Source organism: Scleropages formosus, chromosome 5 (assembly GCF_900964775.1).
Source record: "Scleropages formosus chromosome 5, fSclFor1.1, whole genome shotgun sequence".
Lineage (NCBI taxonomy): Eukaryota > Metazoa > Chordata > Actinopteri > Osteoglossiformes > Osteoglossidae > Scleropages > Scleropages formosus.
The window spans coordinates 8,886,228-8,902,037 of record NC_041810.1 but is presented as its reverse complement, the minus strand read 5'-3'; the positions used below and the strand labels follow the sequence as shown (position 1 = coordinate 8,902,037).

General features: G+C 44.3%; 1 protein-coding gene across 1 annotated transcript in view; it reads left to right on the top strand.

Annotated features, from left to right (window-relative positions):
* Nucleotides 1-14,829, top strand: part of LOC108931970 (anoctamin-2-like) — a 33,578-nt gene extending 18,749 nt beyond the window's left edge. Inside the window, 15 exon segments of the mRNA XM_029251866.1 lie at nucleotides 329-411; nucleotides 1,832-1,891; nucleotides 1,894-1,914; nucleotides 2,109-2,189; nucleotides 2,478-2,552; nucleotides 3,217-3,418; nucleotides 4,753-4,864; nucleotides 5,143-5,200; nucleotides 5,334-5,434; nucleotides 7,646-7,794; nucleotides 10,509-10,661; nucleotides 12,364-12,416; nucleotides 12,548-12,723; nucleotides 13,256-13,361; nucleotides 14,471-14,829. Of these exon segments, the coding sequence (XP_029107699.1) occupies nucleotides 329-411; nucleotides 1,832-1,891; nucleotides 1,894-1,914; nucleotides 2,109-2,189; nucleotides 2,478-2,552; nucleotides 3,217-3,418; nucleotides 4,753-4,864; nucleotides 5,143-5,200; nucleotides 5,334-5,434; nucleotides 7,646-7,794; nucleotides 10,509-10,661; nucleotides 12,364-12,416; nucleotides 12,548-12,723; nucleotides 13,256-13,361; nucleotides 14,471-14,758 (1,718 nt within the window). The 3' untranslated portion in view covers nucleotides 14,759-14,829.
* Nucleotides 14,830-15,810: the final 981 nt, after the last annotated feature.

The following is a 15,810-nucleotide window of genomic DNA, read 5'->3' as shown; positions in this document are numbered from 1 at the left end:
GAGGTTTTTGAATGAGATGTTTGAATATGACAGCCATGTCCAAGAATACCATTTTTTCTTATTTACATAAATTATTTTCAAATAATCTTTCACTGATTAATGTCAAATTGATTGTGAATAATTGCCTTAACATTTCACAGTGTCGTAAAAATGGTGCTATAGTGAATAGTTTTGTCTAAACCTTAAGTGAGTAAATGAAGCTAATATATTAATTTAGCTAATGAAAGATGTGTGTATATCTACTTTTTAAGGCAGGATTTACAGTAGAGTGCAGCACCTGTGGAGGAGCTTTTGTGCCCTTTAAAATGAATCACATTCTTTCCTGTAGCTGCTATGTTCCTGGAGCTCTGGAAGCGGAGACAAATGTGCCTGTCCTACAGGTGGGACTTGGCTGGCTTGGAGGAGGAGGAGGTGAGCACTTTCGGAGGTCTGTCGGAGATACTGTGCGGAAGCCACTGCGTAGGGCACTGCATCCAGGGAAGTTTTGACAGCTGTCTGTTTGAGCCCCATGTCACCTATGTCAACAAAAAGTAGAGCGTCACCTTCACGTTGGTATCTGAGTGACGTTTAACGTTGGCAGTCATTCACTGAGGTGACCTCACAACTTTCCATAGTTGAACCAACAATTGAGTGAAAATCCAACTCTGTTTGTTAGGGCAGCAGGTAGCAGGGTGGTTACAACTTCAGCCATTGCACTCAGATTTGAATCACACCTTACATTGATGTGTGCATTTACTCATTTATCAGACACTTTTCTCCAAAGTGACAAACAGCTCATAGAAAATACTATGCATTCATTACATTAGGAAAAAGAGACACTTGGATGCAAACATATGATTCTACAGGACAGTTAGTTTGTTTAGTCTTGCTGTAGTACCCTTGACCAAGGTATGTAGCCTAAATTGCTCTTGTAAAAATTGCCCAGCTGTATGCAGTAAATGTGGTAAATCTTTGCAAGTAGCTTTGGAGGAAAGTGTCACCTAAATGAAATAGAAATACTGGGTCTCGATGTTTCAGTTTAACCTTTGCCTTAGTTTATCAACAAATGGTTTCACTTTCTTTTCTGATTTAAAATGAAATATATTGTAACGATTATATTCTTTCCACACACACACACACACACATTGTCTGAAACCTCTCCTCCCAACCTGTGTTGCAGCAAGCCAGAGCCTAACCCGGCAATACAGGGCATAAGGCTGGAGGGGACACACCCAGGACAGGACCCCAGTCCATCACAAGGCACCCCCAGCGGGACTTGAACCCCAGACCCACCAGAGAGCAGGACCCGGCCAAACCCGCTATGCCACCGCACCCCTCCTATAGTCTTTCCTTTGGATCTAAATTAATTTTCAGTTTCAAAACTCTATCTTTAACCTGAGGGACTGAGTTCTGGTTTGATGCCTTAAAAGAAATATTACCTCTTTCCTTGTGTTACTCAGGTCTTCTGAACTGTAGATTTTATTCCTCCTTGCTGTTCATGTTTAGACCACAGCAAGAAGCCAGTTATTGGAGAACAGTGTATTTTGGCTGATAATAGAAGTCAAAACAGCAGAATATTATTAAAACAGCTGTTTTTGAAGTAGAGGGGTGTGGTGGCGTGGCAGGTTTGCCTGGTGCCCTCTATGGGGCGGGTCTGGGGTTCGAGCACTGCTTGGGGTGCCTTCCAGTGGACTGGCATCCCATCCAGGGTGTTTCCCCTCCCCCTTTGGCCGTGTGCCCTGTGTTTTCGGGATAGGCTCCGGCTTGCCGTGATCCCCTCGGAATGACTGGCTGTAGACATTGGTTGGTTGGTTTTTGAAGTATGAGAACATAAGGAACTTTACATCCTCAGGAACATCCCAGACCAGCGTATGAAAGCATTCTCCTTCAGAAGAAGCTGAAGAAGAGGAGGAAAGGAAGAGAAATAGACATGAGGTGAGGACTGTAAGAATGTGCACAGCTTGACCTTAGCTCATGTTTTGCTGTGCAAGGCAGTTTGTCGTTTGGAGAGCTTTGCAAGAATGTGGAGAACAAAATTCTTAATGACAGAGAACAGATCTCTGCCTTGCTGTTGACCAGGTGCTGTTCTTTTGCATCCTGTTGAGATTCGATGGTTCTTTGTGTTGCAGTCTGAGAGAAAAGTGGAGGATAGCACAGACGGGGGCCACTGGAGACAACGTGTTCTGACCGCCATGGGTGGAGCTGTTGAGGTTACCTACATTCCTTCATGATCCTTCTCTGTGTGCCTGTGCCCTGTACTAGTCAGAAACCTGTAGGCTTCAACTTTGCACCCTGCATCTGTCTGCTGTCTAGCGGTCCAGGTCGCATGGTGTCCCTTGGGCTACAAACTTATCTTCATTTATAGACTGGAGGTGGGGAATAATTAAATGCAATAAACTCGGAATCGGTGTCACCGAGTCATCTCGGCAAGAAAGAAGAGATCGGATTTGTTTTATTGATCATCTATTATTTCTTCTGCCTGTTTATCCCCAAAATAGGCAGGACCAGAGAAGCTGACATGGACAGACTGGATGCCTGGGTACATTATCAACTTCTCTTCGGTCTTACTTATGGTAGGTATGAGGTTAAATGTGAGTGGGTGTGGTTGCGAGAAGTGAAATGCTTGCCCTCACACTTTGCGTGTCATAGGTCAAGAATCTGGATCCTTGAAGTCATGGATACAGTACCTTGAAAAAGTGTTCAGCCCCCAAGATTATTTGCACATTTTCTTGTCTCAGCTTCTAAAACAGTATAGAATATTGACAAATAGAAAGGGAAAAAAATACACAGAAATATGCAAAAATTCATGCTGTAATATATTCTACAAAATTTTTGCAAATTTGTGATTTACGCCTTGTGTTTTTCTTTCCTTATGTCATTACAATTTATGTCATAGGCTGCTGAGAGGATTCACAGAGTAAGAATTTCATTGTATGGTGTTAACGAACTGTTTACTGTACACATGACAATAAACTCTCGAATCTTGAATATATTAAAGCATGAATTTTTCCAACTGAGCTATAAGACCATGTACTCATGGCAAATCAGAAGTAACAAATTGAAAGAATTTCCACTATTTACTAAAAAGTAGAAATCAAAGTTGAGATTTTAAAAGTATTCATTAATCAATATTAATTTTTAAATGAATAAATGTAACACCTTCTTTTATGTCTATGTATCCTTTCTTTGTGTTCCCTTAATTCAGTTTTCTTTTGTATTTCTTTCATCTTTTCCCAGTTTGGGCTGACATTTTCCGCTGTATTTGGTGTCATAATCTACCGGATCACCACTTCAGCCTTAATGTCCATGAGCCCATATCCTGAAACCAGGTCCAACGTTCGTGTCGTTGTCACATCGACGGCTGTCATCATCAACCTGGTTGTCATTCTTATCCTGGATGAGCTCTATGGCACAGCGGCCATCTGGCTCACAGAGCTCGGTGAGATGTTTACTCAACTTTCTAGATCTGCAAGACCTTACTTACTTACCCTAATGATTCGACTGGCCAGTGAATCTGTCTTAAATGCCTGTCCATTATGTAAGTAGACACATTAAAATTTTAGAAAATAATTTGACAATGTAGGTATATCAGAACTCACAAGTAATGATCTGAATGCGGGGGGGTGCGGTGACGCAGCGGGTTTGGTCGGGTCCTGCTCTCTGGCAGGTTTGGGGCTCAAGTCCTGCTTGGGGTGCCTTGCAATGGACTGGCGTCCTGTCCTGGGTGTGTCCCCTCCCCCTCCAGTCTTGTGCCCTGTGTTTTTGGGATAGGCTCCGGCTTGCCATGACCCCACTCGGGACCAGCGCTTTCAGACTTTGGTTGGTTGATCTGAATGCGATTAGGAAGTTTTCTTGAAACATTATAATTAAACATTGTCTATTACAAGGATGTTCTGGTAGCTCGTCTGCCAGCTCATTGCACGCATTTTCGTACACTTAGTAAATGATGTTTTGCAGAACTGTTACTGTACGGTAAAACCTTTTGTGGCACATTACAATTTCACTGCATTTTTAGATCTTTCAGAAGCAACATAAATGAGTATGACTTTGCCCTCTAAAAGTGTTTCCAAGATGACTTGTGCCTCAGTGGGAGATGCTGCTGTTGTGTTGAACTGCAATTAATGTTGTATTTTAGATTTTTATAGAAAATTGCAAAAGTTTTGTTTTTGTTAAAAATCACAACGAAAATGAAAAGTTTTCCAGTCAACAAAATAACTTTTTCCCTCACAAGCTCATTGTCATTATTTTCGCAGTGAGCTGAAGATGTAGTCAGGACACTTAAATTTGCATATGTGTCCTCTTTTATTATATGTATGTTCAACAATAAGCATTAATTTTTTTAGTGAGTTAAAGGTGTATTGAAGTTAATTTGGTCTAATTAATTAAATGGTATCTGCTATCCTATTAAACTTGGCTTAAAGATGTTGAATCTCAACTATATGGATAAAATAAAAGAGAAAATAATGGACAGCGAACCCAAAAATGGTGTTTTGATGGAAAAAGTCTTACCGTAGGTGATTCTCACACGTTGAGGTTTAAAGGTAGCTGTAGACACTACTTTGCCGTAGAACGAGAAATAATTTTTAAATAGCTGGTTTGTGGTGAAAGAACACAGTACGTCACATGGGTTGGGTGTTGGAAGGAAGAGATGAGAGATGATGGCAGGGATGGAAGGTAATGCCAGGGTTCGGAGTTCGGAGTCATTGGTTGCAAAGGGAGCTGAAAACAAAGGGATCCCTCCGGGAATAATTCTGTACTTTGTTGTTTCTACAGAGATTCCAAAAACGGAGGGAGAGTTTGAAGAGCGAATGATTCTAAAGGCCTTTCTTCTGAAGTTCATGAATGCTTATGCTCCCATCTTCTATGTGGCCTTCTTCAAGGGGAGGTAAGTGCACTGCAGTCATGGCATGGAGCCCTAAAACACAGCTCTTACAGCTTTATAGGCTATAAGGTAAAAAATACTGTTGAAGTATTGAGTTCAACCGAGTTGAAGTTACGCTGAGTTCAACCGAGTTGAAGTTACGCTGAGGACCGTAGGCAGAAACTGGAGTTTGGCCATAGTGAGGAGCCAAAGTGAAATAGGAGGAGCAGCTGAAAACTGACCTGCCCTCATGGTTTCTGAAGCTTTTCGAGCGGTTGGTCAAACGCTGGCTTCGTCTCTAGGTTTGCTGGCCGACCGGGGGACTATGTCTATGTTTTCCATGACTTCCGCATTGAAGAGGTGAGAAAGAACGGAGTGTTTGTGTATGAAACTCTTGCATTTTTTGTGTTTAAATTCATGGTATGTGAATATTTTATGAAATGTTTACCTCTATGTGCGTGCGTGCGTGTGTGTGTGCTCTTTCCCGGATAAGTGTGCACCTGGGGGCTGTCTCATAGAGCTTTGCATCCAGTTAAGTATCATCATGCTGGGAAAGCAGCTCATTCAGAACAACATCTTTGAGATTGGCATTCCGTAAGTACTGCTCCCTTCTTTCCTCCATCTGGATGTGGATAAATGTCCAAAGCATTTGTATGAATTTATTTTCTTTTATTGTTTTTGTTATTGCAAATGAATTTACAGATTTCAGATATATAGGCTTTAAAACCTGTCAGGAAAATAATACAACATGTGGGAAAGTGCAAAAAAACAAACTACACATAAACAGTGTTATGTAGATTCTTTATTCGTGCGTTTGTGATTTCAAATTTGTATCACTTTTTCCAAATATTCTGTAATGTCTTTCTCTGCAGTCTTCCTAATCGGAATAGGTGTGAACTTTTTAAAAAAAAAAAAAAACATTTATGCATCTGGCATGGAGAAGAGCAAATGTACAATTCAGAGTACAGAGCATCCAGCAAAAGGCTTAGATACACACACACACACACACACACACACACACACACACACACACACACACACACACACACAATTATTGACACACAACTTGTTTGTTTGATACCGTTGTTGTCACAGCACACGTATTCAGGTTGCAACCTATAGATGTGATATAAAAATACTGTGGTGCGTTGCACTGTGGGTTCGAATGGGGTGAAGAAGGACACACAGGCAGCGTTCATTACAATCGTTTATTGGACCACCGGCACAGAGGGAAATAATGTTCTCGGCCCGAGGAGCCCATTTCTTCCGGTACCTGCGCCTCAAACCCGCCTTCCCAGCCTCCTTAGCGCCGCCAGGCTCTCTCCCTTTTCTCAGTGACAAACACGGTCACCCCCTTATACTCCCCATACGCCCCCCAGCGGTTGAACATTTAACTCCAGTGAACCCACAATACGACTTTACGACAGACCCATTTCCTGCCCAAACTCTCTAACGCAGGTCGTTACAGTACTGAAACAGGCAAACATAAAACAGCAGGTGGTGTTTCAAATATGCCTGAAGGAGAATTTTAAGACCTTTCTTGAAAGGTGGAAAAATGTGACAGTTGTGAGGAACAGGAGTGCAGTCCACCATATTAAACCAACACTATGGACCATCAGGTCTTAGATTTTGGAGCCCTTGTGACGGGGATGTGACGGGGATGGGCAGGTAGCCAGAGTCCAGTGCAGCGCTCTTTCTGGGGTGTAAGAATGAATGTGTTCTCTAGGGGTTAGGGTCATGGTCCTTTGACTGTCTGGTAGGCTGTTAGCAGCATCAGGAAGGAGATGCGGCTTGTTTTGCAGCTCTGTGTAATAGTTGGAGACACTTGATGACAGAGGCTGAAGAGCAGTCAGGATGGCATTGCCCTGGTCCAGGTGAGCTATTACTGTAGACTGGACCGAGAACTCTCAGAGTGTAGTTTAAGAACTAGACAACATGTTAGTTTTAGACACAGGCTGCAATTTAGGGAAGAAGCATTTAAGTGTTGTTGTTTGCACTTGTTACCCGGAATTTTAGGTTACAATGGAATGTCACAATGGGTGCAGTACTGGAAAGTCTAATTTACAGGGTGACGATAGAGTGAAAGGAACAGAAATGATCTGAAATGTGAAGAGCAGAAACTCAAAGGGATGAAGAACTATGCTATGGACTCTGGCTAAACTGGGAGGCCCGGTGAAGAAAATGAAACTGGCTGGACAACGTGAAATGGGACATAAAGTAAATTGTCACTGTAGAGGATGTGTTGAAAATAGGTAATACTGCCGAAGTACAGGACTGTGTTGGTCGTCATTATGCAGTTGTACAGTTACGGTTACAATTTGTACATTCATGTGAAAAATGGAAGAGCAACGTGCCGACACAGTGGGCAGCGCTGGGGCCTCACAGTTTCTAGGCTCTACATTTGGGCTTGAGTTTAAATGCGAATCTGTTTCCTCCAGATGCTCCGGTCCCTCTGACAGGACAAGGAAATGTTTCCGGTGAACTGGCAACTCGAAGCTGCCTTTAGCGTACGCACACGTAACTGAATGATCGTGTGCCGTTGCTGTGTGGTCCCCGGTGTCCCGTCCAGTGAACCCTAGGCTTCCACAACAGGCTCCGGAGCAGCGAAAACTCCCCGGACAAGTGTTTGCCGATGACGGATGGATTTCAGGGATTGATTCCGAGAGGAATCCGGGTTACTCTGGTTCGGGCCAAATAAATTGACAGGATTTAAAACTAGTGCATTAATTTCTCTGCACACGTGTGGAAAACTTCAGTTGCACATCTTCTTCTCCTTGTACCGTATGTGTGTTTGCACCCTGGCAGGAAGCTGAAAAAGCTGTACAGGACCCTGAAGGGGGACTCGCCTGCACCGAAGGAGACAGATGAGCGACCGAGCAGAACGGCCCAGCAGTGGGAGCTGGACTACAATCTGGAGCCTTTTAACAGTTTGACCCCTGAATACATGGAGATGAGTGAGTCTGGCAGCTGCGTGAGGTCGCAAGTTTTTTTTTTTTTTTTTTTTTTTTTTTTTAATTATACACACAACCGTACTATGTAAATGGAGCAGACTGAGTAACGTTTCTAAACGTATAAACTAACTGTCTCAGCAGATGGCCTGATTATACGGGGTGGACAACGTGTAAATATGAAGGAGCTCCGAATGAGCCGAGCTGCCCTTTGCCTTCCAAGCGCCTTTAATCGTTCTTGGATTGTTGTTGTGGCACAAGTCCTGAGCGCTACGTGCTGGGATCCTGCACCATTCCTCCAGAAGAAATGTACTTGTCACTTCTTGCGCTAGGGGGGGTGCGGCGGCACAGTGGGTTGGTCTGGGTCTTGCTCTGCGGTGGGTCTGGGGTTCGAGTCCCACTTGGGGTGCCTTGCGACGGACTGGCGTCCCGTCCTGGGTGTGTCCCCTCCCCCTCCGGCCCTACGCCTTGCGTGCCGCGTTAGGCTCCGGTTCCTTGTGCCCCGTATGGGGGCGAGCGGTTCGGACGGACTTCTCGCTCTTCTCTCCAGAACTTCCCATAAATGTTCCATCATGTACAGATCAAGTAAAAGTGTCTTTTCATTGCTCCTCACACCAGGTTACACATCTTTGTGTTCTCACTTTGCACTGAAGTGTCTTTCGAATGGCAGCCCTACAACAAATTGCTGCTTCGCAAAGCTCATGATGTGCAGTTTTTGCTGAGAACAGCTCACAGCGGTGAACATTGACTTCTGTGCTCATTTCTCAGCTCATTTGCTTTTGTGGCTTTTAGCAGCAGCCCTGTAGAGTCAGCCTCTTCCTCCCGGGGAGCCGTGAGTCGCGACCCCTGTTCCTCTTGCCGAAGTTAATAATTTTGGTCAAATGACCAACCTGGCTTCACCTGGAAAGAGTCTCCTTTACCTTGAACTTCTAGGTAGTGTTAACTGGGTGCAAGACGGGGGTCCCGGCCTGGGTGGGCTCACAGTCCACTCAGTCTTGGCCCTTCCTGCTCAGTTATTTATGAATATAATTTGGTTTCCGTTGCCTTTTTCACTTAATTGCGCATTTGCCTTTCGGGCTCATTATTATAATAGACAACTATGATTTACACTGTTGAAAAGTCACTAGATTTTTGAGAGGCCCTTCCGAGCTGCCACCTGGCTACGAGAGAGCTGAAGTGCTCTACGCGAGTGTTTCTGGGGGCTGCTGCTCCTGTGGTGGTTCACATATCACGTATTTTCAGTTGAAATTTCTCTTCTTCTGAGGAACTTTGTGTGCGAATTCATGTTTCATTGTGAGAATTTGAAGGTGTAAATTACAAGGGTTGTCAAAAAGTATCCACAATAATGTTTTATACCCATAATGCTGAATACTTTTTGACTTGACCAAATTCCAGTACACAAATATTACTTCTTACCGTTTTCCTTGTAAGTCTACAAACTACATCACTATCGGTATAGTTACTCTGTTTTTTCTTTTTTTACCAGTTAGATTCTGTTAATAATATCAGATAAGGCTATAATAATGAAATGTAAAATGTATGTAAGATTTTATTCTGTTTCCATCAAAAGCTCATACAGTGCGGTCCCAGTATCCTTCTGTACTGGAGACTTCAGTTATTCATATCAGTTTCAGAGACAATGTCAGTTTATTTTATTATCTTAACACAGTGCAGCATTAAAGTTTACTTCAAATCGCCTTGAAAAGATGTATCTCCACAACCGTCTGCTCAGAGTCTCGGAGAATGAAAGAAAGGAGTTGCAGCGTAATGGACAACTGAGAGGAGAGAATGCATTAAAAAGTGTTTTACCATAAATGCCAACCGCGTACCTCATGGTGAACTCCCACAAAAGCGGCCACAACTGATGCATCATACAGATGTATGTCGGATCACTATCTGGTCATTTACAGTTTCAAATTAAAAAAGTGTTATAATATGTACCTCTATTTATTTGCTTTTTTATCCTATTTATTGAAACGAAAAAAAATACTCTGGGTGAAATTGCACCTGTAAAGCTGTGTAAACTAAACTATTACTCATAAAACTATACTGTTATTTATCTGACACCTTTTTTCCAAAGTGTATTACAATTATTTACCCATTTGCAGCAGGATTTTCTTACCGCAGCAATTTTAAAAAGTTCTTTTCCTGTAGCAGAAGTGGTATTTTCACTGGCAGCTTTTAAATGACAAGATCCAAAGTTCTGTGCTGCCCAAACATTGACACATGGCCAGTGAACCCATGACTTTTGCATTATTAATACTACATTTTAATTGCATAAGCTAATTGGCTGTCATCAAAATGGGTATTTTTTTATTCTCAGTTTCTAATCTTTATGTAGGAATAATTATATTGCAATTGTACAGCAATATACGAGCTATTTTATGAACTTACTGTAATCTGTAGTTTGTTTCATAACCGTCTTCATACTTCTCTTTTGTGCCTAAAGCACCAATTGGCACCTGAGACTTGGTTTAAACACGATACTGAACCGTAGGTACAGCACTAGTTACCGTTACTAGTTGTGCTGAAAGGCAACATCCAGGCCAGTTGCGCTGAGCAGCTACTGTGTAAAGAAGGCAGTAGAAACTCTTTTTTCCCTCCACGCGGAGCCTGTGGCATGATGTCCCAGCGAGCGCACGCCGCACCGAGCCCTCGGGGAGCCGTCGTCACCCTGCACCGCTCTCCCTCATTTCCTCTCCCTCCTCTTTCTCTTGCAGTCATCCAGTTTGGCTTCGTCTCGCTTTTTGTGGCCTCCTTCCCCCTCGCTCCACTTTTTGCGTTGCTCAACAACGTTATTGAAATCCGCCTGGACGCCAAGAAGTTTGTCACTGAGCTGCGCCGCCCAGACGCCATGCGGGCCAAAGATATCGGTATTTGTTTTTCTTTCCAATTTCACCAGCTGTGATGTACAGTTTAACGCGATTTTCCCGAATTTGGCCCTGCTGCCGTCCTGTGGCTCATCCTTTTGCACCTCAGAGGGAATTCTGCTTCACATCAGTTAGCTCTCGTTAATTTTTTAACCTGTGCCGCCAATTTATCTCCTTCTGATTAAGGATCCAGTTGCTTCTGAAACACGAGGAAGATTCTGATGACCAAATTCTGGCCCTCAGTCGACTCTCCTCAAGCGGCTGGCATGTAAAAATAGCCTGAACTTAAGTAAGGGGTGAAATGGTCACGCTGTGTCACAGATCCTAGGCTCTTTGGGCACAGGTTCAAATCTAGTTTAGCCTCTGTGGAGTCGGCATCTTCTCTCTGTGTCTGCACGGGTTTCCTCTGGGTCTCTGGTTTCCTCCCACAGTCCAAAAACATGCACTTTGGGTCATTTGGCAGCACTGAGTTGCCTGTAGTGTATGAGTGTATGTCTTGTGGTGGCCTGGCACCCTATCCATGCTGTACCACACCGCAGCCTCGTGCCCAGAGATTCTGGGATAAGCTCTGGACCACCACGACCCTGACAAGGTTATTGCAAGAGTGAGTTAGTGAATTTAATTACACTCAGTATTTAGTGCTATTCTGTGATTGTGCAGTCCAACAGTTCCAGCTGTAATATAGAAATTAACGTATGTGGCGGCACGTTGGCACAGCGAGTAGCGCTGGTGTCTCACAGCGCCTGGGTGGTGCGAGAGAACGTGGGTTCGATCTCCGCTCAGTCTGCGTGGAGTTTGCACGTTGTCTCCGTGGGTTTCCTCCCACAGTCCAAAGACATGCTGTTCAGGCTGCCCCATAGTGTGTGAGTGTCACGGAGTGAGTGTGTTTCACTGATGCATGGATGAGTAACCCCTTGTAAGTAGTGTATCTATCAGTGTAAGTCACTGCGGTGAATAATGTGTGTGGGCTGGTAATACTACATAGTATCCGTTGTAAGTTTCTTTGGACAAAAATGTCTGCTAAGTGAAGAAATGTATGTACTTGTCTTGTGTTTTCATTTAACATCTTATTTCTGTTCTTGCAACTTTAAAATGTCAAATGCCGCCTCATTATCAGACACAGTTGCTAATGTGTCCCATCATTCAGCATTGCTCCCCAAAAAATTACATTATTTACATTTACTTATTTATCAGACACTTTTCTCCAAAGCGACTTCCAGTGAACTCTACGTAGTGTTATCAGCCCACACACCTTATTTACCATGGTAACTTACACTGCTAGATGCACTTCTTAGAATGAGTCACTCATTTTTGTATGCTGTCTTCTACTCGGCTGCACACGCTGTCCTATGTGGGACGTGTGGCTGGTAGTGGGGTAGCATAGTGTAGTTGCTCGTATTGGAATGTCATTGGTTTGAATCTCAGCCGCTGCTCTAGTACCTTTGAGTGAGGTACTTACCCTGAAATTGTTGGTGTAGATGGGTTACTGCCCGATGGTCGCTTAACATTGTCGGTTGTTTTGGAGAAAAATGTCAGCTGAGCAAATCAGTGTAAAGACGAAGCTCTAAACTGTTGTCCAACGTGTCAACTTGTGCGCTTCGTGGTCTCTGATGGCTCCGTAGCATCCCCGAAAGCCAGACACGCTTTACGCCCGTTACTTTCCGCACTCTTTCTCAGATGCTGTTTGATTCCGTTTATTCCTCAGGAATCTGGTACAACATTATCAGTGGAATGGGAAAGTTCTCTGTCATTATCAATGTAAGTACTGCACATACTGTAGTACACCTTACTCTGATTGAACCCTGTGTTCCAGCACCCATGAGTGATGATGTACGAAAGCCGGCTGTGGGACCCAACTAATCCGTAGCATCTTCCCTGTTTGCACGCAGGCCTTTGTCATCGCCTTCACGTCAGACTTTATTCCTCGACTTGCCTATCAGTACATGTACAGTAATACAGGAACCCTGCATGGCTTCATTGAGCACACGCTGTCTTACTTCAACGTGAGTGACTTCACACCTGGCACAGCACCCAGCGCCTCCCACTTCAGCATCGCCATGTGCAGGTGAGCCAGTGCCCAGACACACACAGACACACACAGACTGGCTGAAGCCGCTTGTCCCAAGTGGGGTCGCGGTGAGCCGGAGCCTAACTCGGCAACACAGGGTGCAGGGCTGGAGGGGGAGGGGACACACCCAGGACGGGACGCCAGTCCATCGCAAGGCACCCCAAGCGGGACTTGAACCACAGACCCACCAGAGCACGTGAGCCAACCAAACCCGCTGTGACACCCCCACATGCACATGATCCCAAAGTAGAGTTAATTTGTCCCTTTCTTTCCACCATATGAACCAGAATACATCACACAAGTAGCAGCATAAAGATTTTTTCAACATTCAGCAGTTTCTAATAAACACTTGTTAAACAAACATTTAAACATTTATCATGCACATTAATTGCACAGTTTCCTAAAATAGTTTCCATTTGCTCTGTGTATCCATTCATTACCTATGTTAATCTGCTGTTGTGTGGACTGTGGAATTTACTGCCTGGGGTCCATTAGTGGACCGTCCTGCTCATTACTTCCTCCCCTGTAGGTACAAGGACTACAGGGAGCCACCTTGGTCTCCAGAAGCATATCAGCTGTCCAAGCAGTACTGGGCTATCCTGGCTGTCCGACTCGGCTTTGTCATCATATTCCAGGTACGACTGGAGAGCAAAGACAGCAAACACTGTAAAAATGATCCCCAGTCCAGCTTCGGAATATCGGTGTGGCTCCACATCCACTGTAACCCAAAGCACGGCTGCAGCACAAATCGTGGCCGCTTGAGCAAAGAGCTACAGGACTGTAAAGTTTATTAACATTTGACCGAAAGTGAAATGCAGCTGATCAATAAGGTCACTAGACTGGCGCTGTCCCAACCTCAGAGGAAAATGCAGCCAGAGGCGAGGGCGTCGTAGCTGATTGCAATCGCACGCCGCACACCTGCCCCTCTCTGGTAAACGCCCTTTGAAAGAGGCACACCCACTTAGCTGCAGTTCCCGTGGAAACGCACCGAGACGAGTGTCCCCACCGCTCTCGTGCCCGAATCCCTTCGGTTTCGACTCCCGCTTGAACCGTCGGCGTAGATTTCGCATCGGCGTCACAGACACCGTTTGCACGATGAGTTTCGACTTTCGCGACGCAATGAAACCGCCACTTATAATAGAAAGTGCACTTGTATTCTACATGTATTCAGCTACCTTGCACTTTTCTCCAAAGTAACTCAGTGTTAAGGTTACAGCCCTTTAGACAGCTGGGTAATTTTACTAGAGCAATTGAGGATAAGTACCTTGTTCAGGGATACTACAGCTGGAGGTGGGTATCAAACCTGTAGCCTGTGGATCCGAAGGCAGTAACGTGACCCGCTGCACTATCGGCTCCCCCGCTGGTCTCACGCATACCTCACGAGAGTCATGACAAGGATGTAAAGTGTCATTTTATTTTCCTGTGGATTTCAGAAGTCTGCACACTAACTGAAATTTCAGCACGTGTTGATGGAAAGGTTAACGTCACGACAAATCGTATCGGACCTTTTGGTAAAATGGTAATAATTTCTAGGAAGAGTAATAAAAAAATTACTTAATTGTGGACACACTTTGTAATGAGGGTTTCAAGTGTGTTCGCATGTAACCAGTGAGCCACCCGTACGTGTTCAGCGGCTCCTCGTCCTCATCGCGGCGGCTCGGAGCCCATTCAGGAAGCACGTACACCTTTCCTGTACCGCTGACCTATCTGCACACTGTGGCCTCTTTTGTGTGTGTTTGTGCAGAACCTGGTGATGTTCCTTAGTGTTCTCGTGGACTGGCTTATCCTGGATGTGCCCAGGGATATCAGTGAGCAGCTAAAGAAGGAGAAGTCCCTGCTTGTGGACGTCTTTCTGCAGGAGGAGAAGGACAAGTTGCAGCTCATCCACAGCCTTTTCGTGAGAAGTGCGAGAGACGGGGACCCGGATCAGTCTGCACAAGCCGCGAGGCAACCCTGCCAGACGGGGAGGTCTCTGAACCATTGCCGCGCAGCCAGCTTCGGCCAGTTCGGCCGACGGCCGTCCCAGAGCTGATCGCGTGAAGCACATCGATGCGGCACGGCGGAGGACGTGATATAGGTGCTCGTTCGCGTTTGGCCGCTGAGGAAGGGAACGGCCCCGTTCGACTTTTTACTTCAGGACTACAGCAGTGTGGGACGATGATGTTTGCAAATTTACAGCTGTTTTCAATTCTGTGATTTCTGAATAAATGAAAATCTCTAGCTGGAAAAGCTCAAGGAAGGAACTGTACTGGGAGAGCAGAGGACTCGAGACTCAGACGGGACTGTTTTATGTTGCTCAACTGAATTTATATCCTCAGTGGAGACCAAAATACAGTTGTGAGAGAAATTGTATCAGTTGTTTTGACGAATTTTTTGCTGTACTAATGACATTTTCACACCAGTTATATTTGACACATAATCCAGAAAACAATGAGATATTAGGAAATACTCTTTGGTATGTTTATGTTTAGGCAACAGTTGCTCCCTTCTCTGGAATTTATTGCATATTGTATGAGTGGGTGTCCTTTGTTCAGGGGTCAGTTGTGTAGTGGTTAGAGCTGCTGCCTTTGGACCCAGTTGTTGCAGGTTCTACTCCCATCCCCAGCTCTAGTGCCCTTGAGCAAGGTATTTACCCTCAATTGCTTGAGTAAAATTTGCCTACTTGTATTACTGGGTAAATAATGGCAAGGTGCTTTGGAGGAAATGTCACGTTAATATAAGGAATCAAGATAGATAGGCCTGTTTAAAGCGTATCTTTAAAAGGACAAATTAAGTTGTGTTTGATTTTTGAGAGAACAGAACAAGAACAGCTCAGCTAACAAAAATATTTTAAGAAACCTTTACCCACTGTGTACCTTTCACCTTACTCATATAATACGTAAGACATTGGAAAGGTCTAATGTTAATGTAACCCAAATTACAGCAGGTTTGTGTGTGCGCGCCCTTCATTTACTGTGTTTGTATGTGGTATGCATTATACTTTATATAAATGCATTATATATGCGTTAAACATTCATTATATATAAATGCATTATATACTATATGTGTTATACATGCATTATGTAAGGTACCAAGTATGTCTAG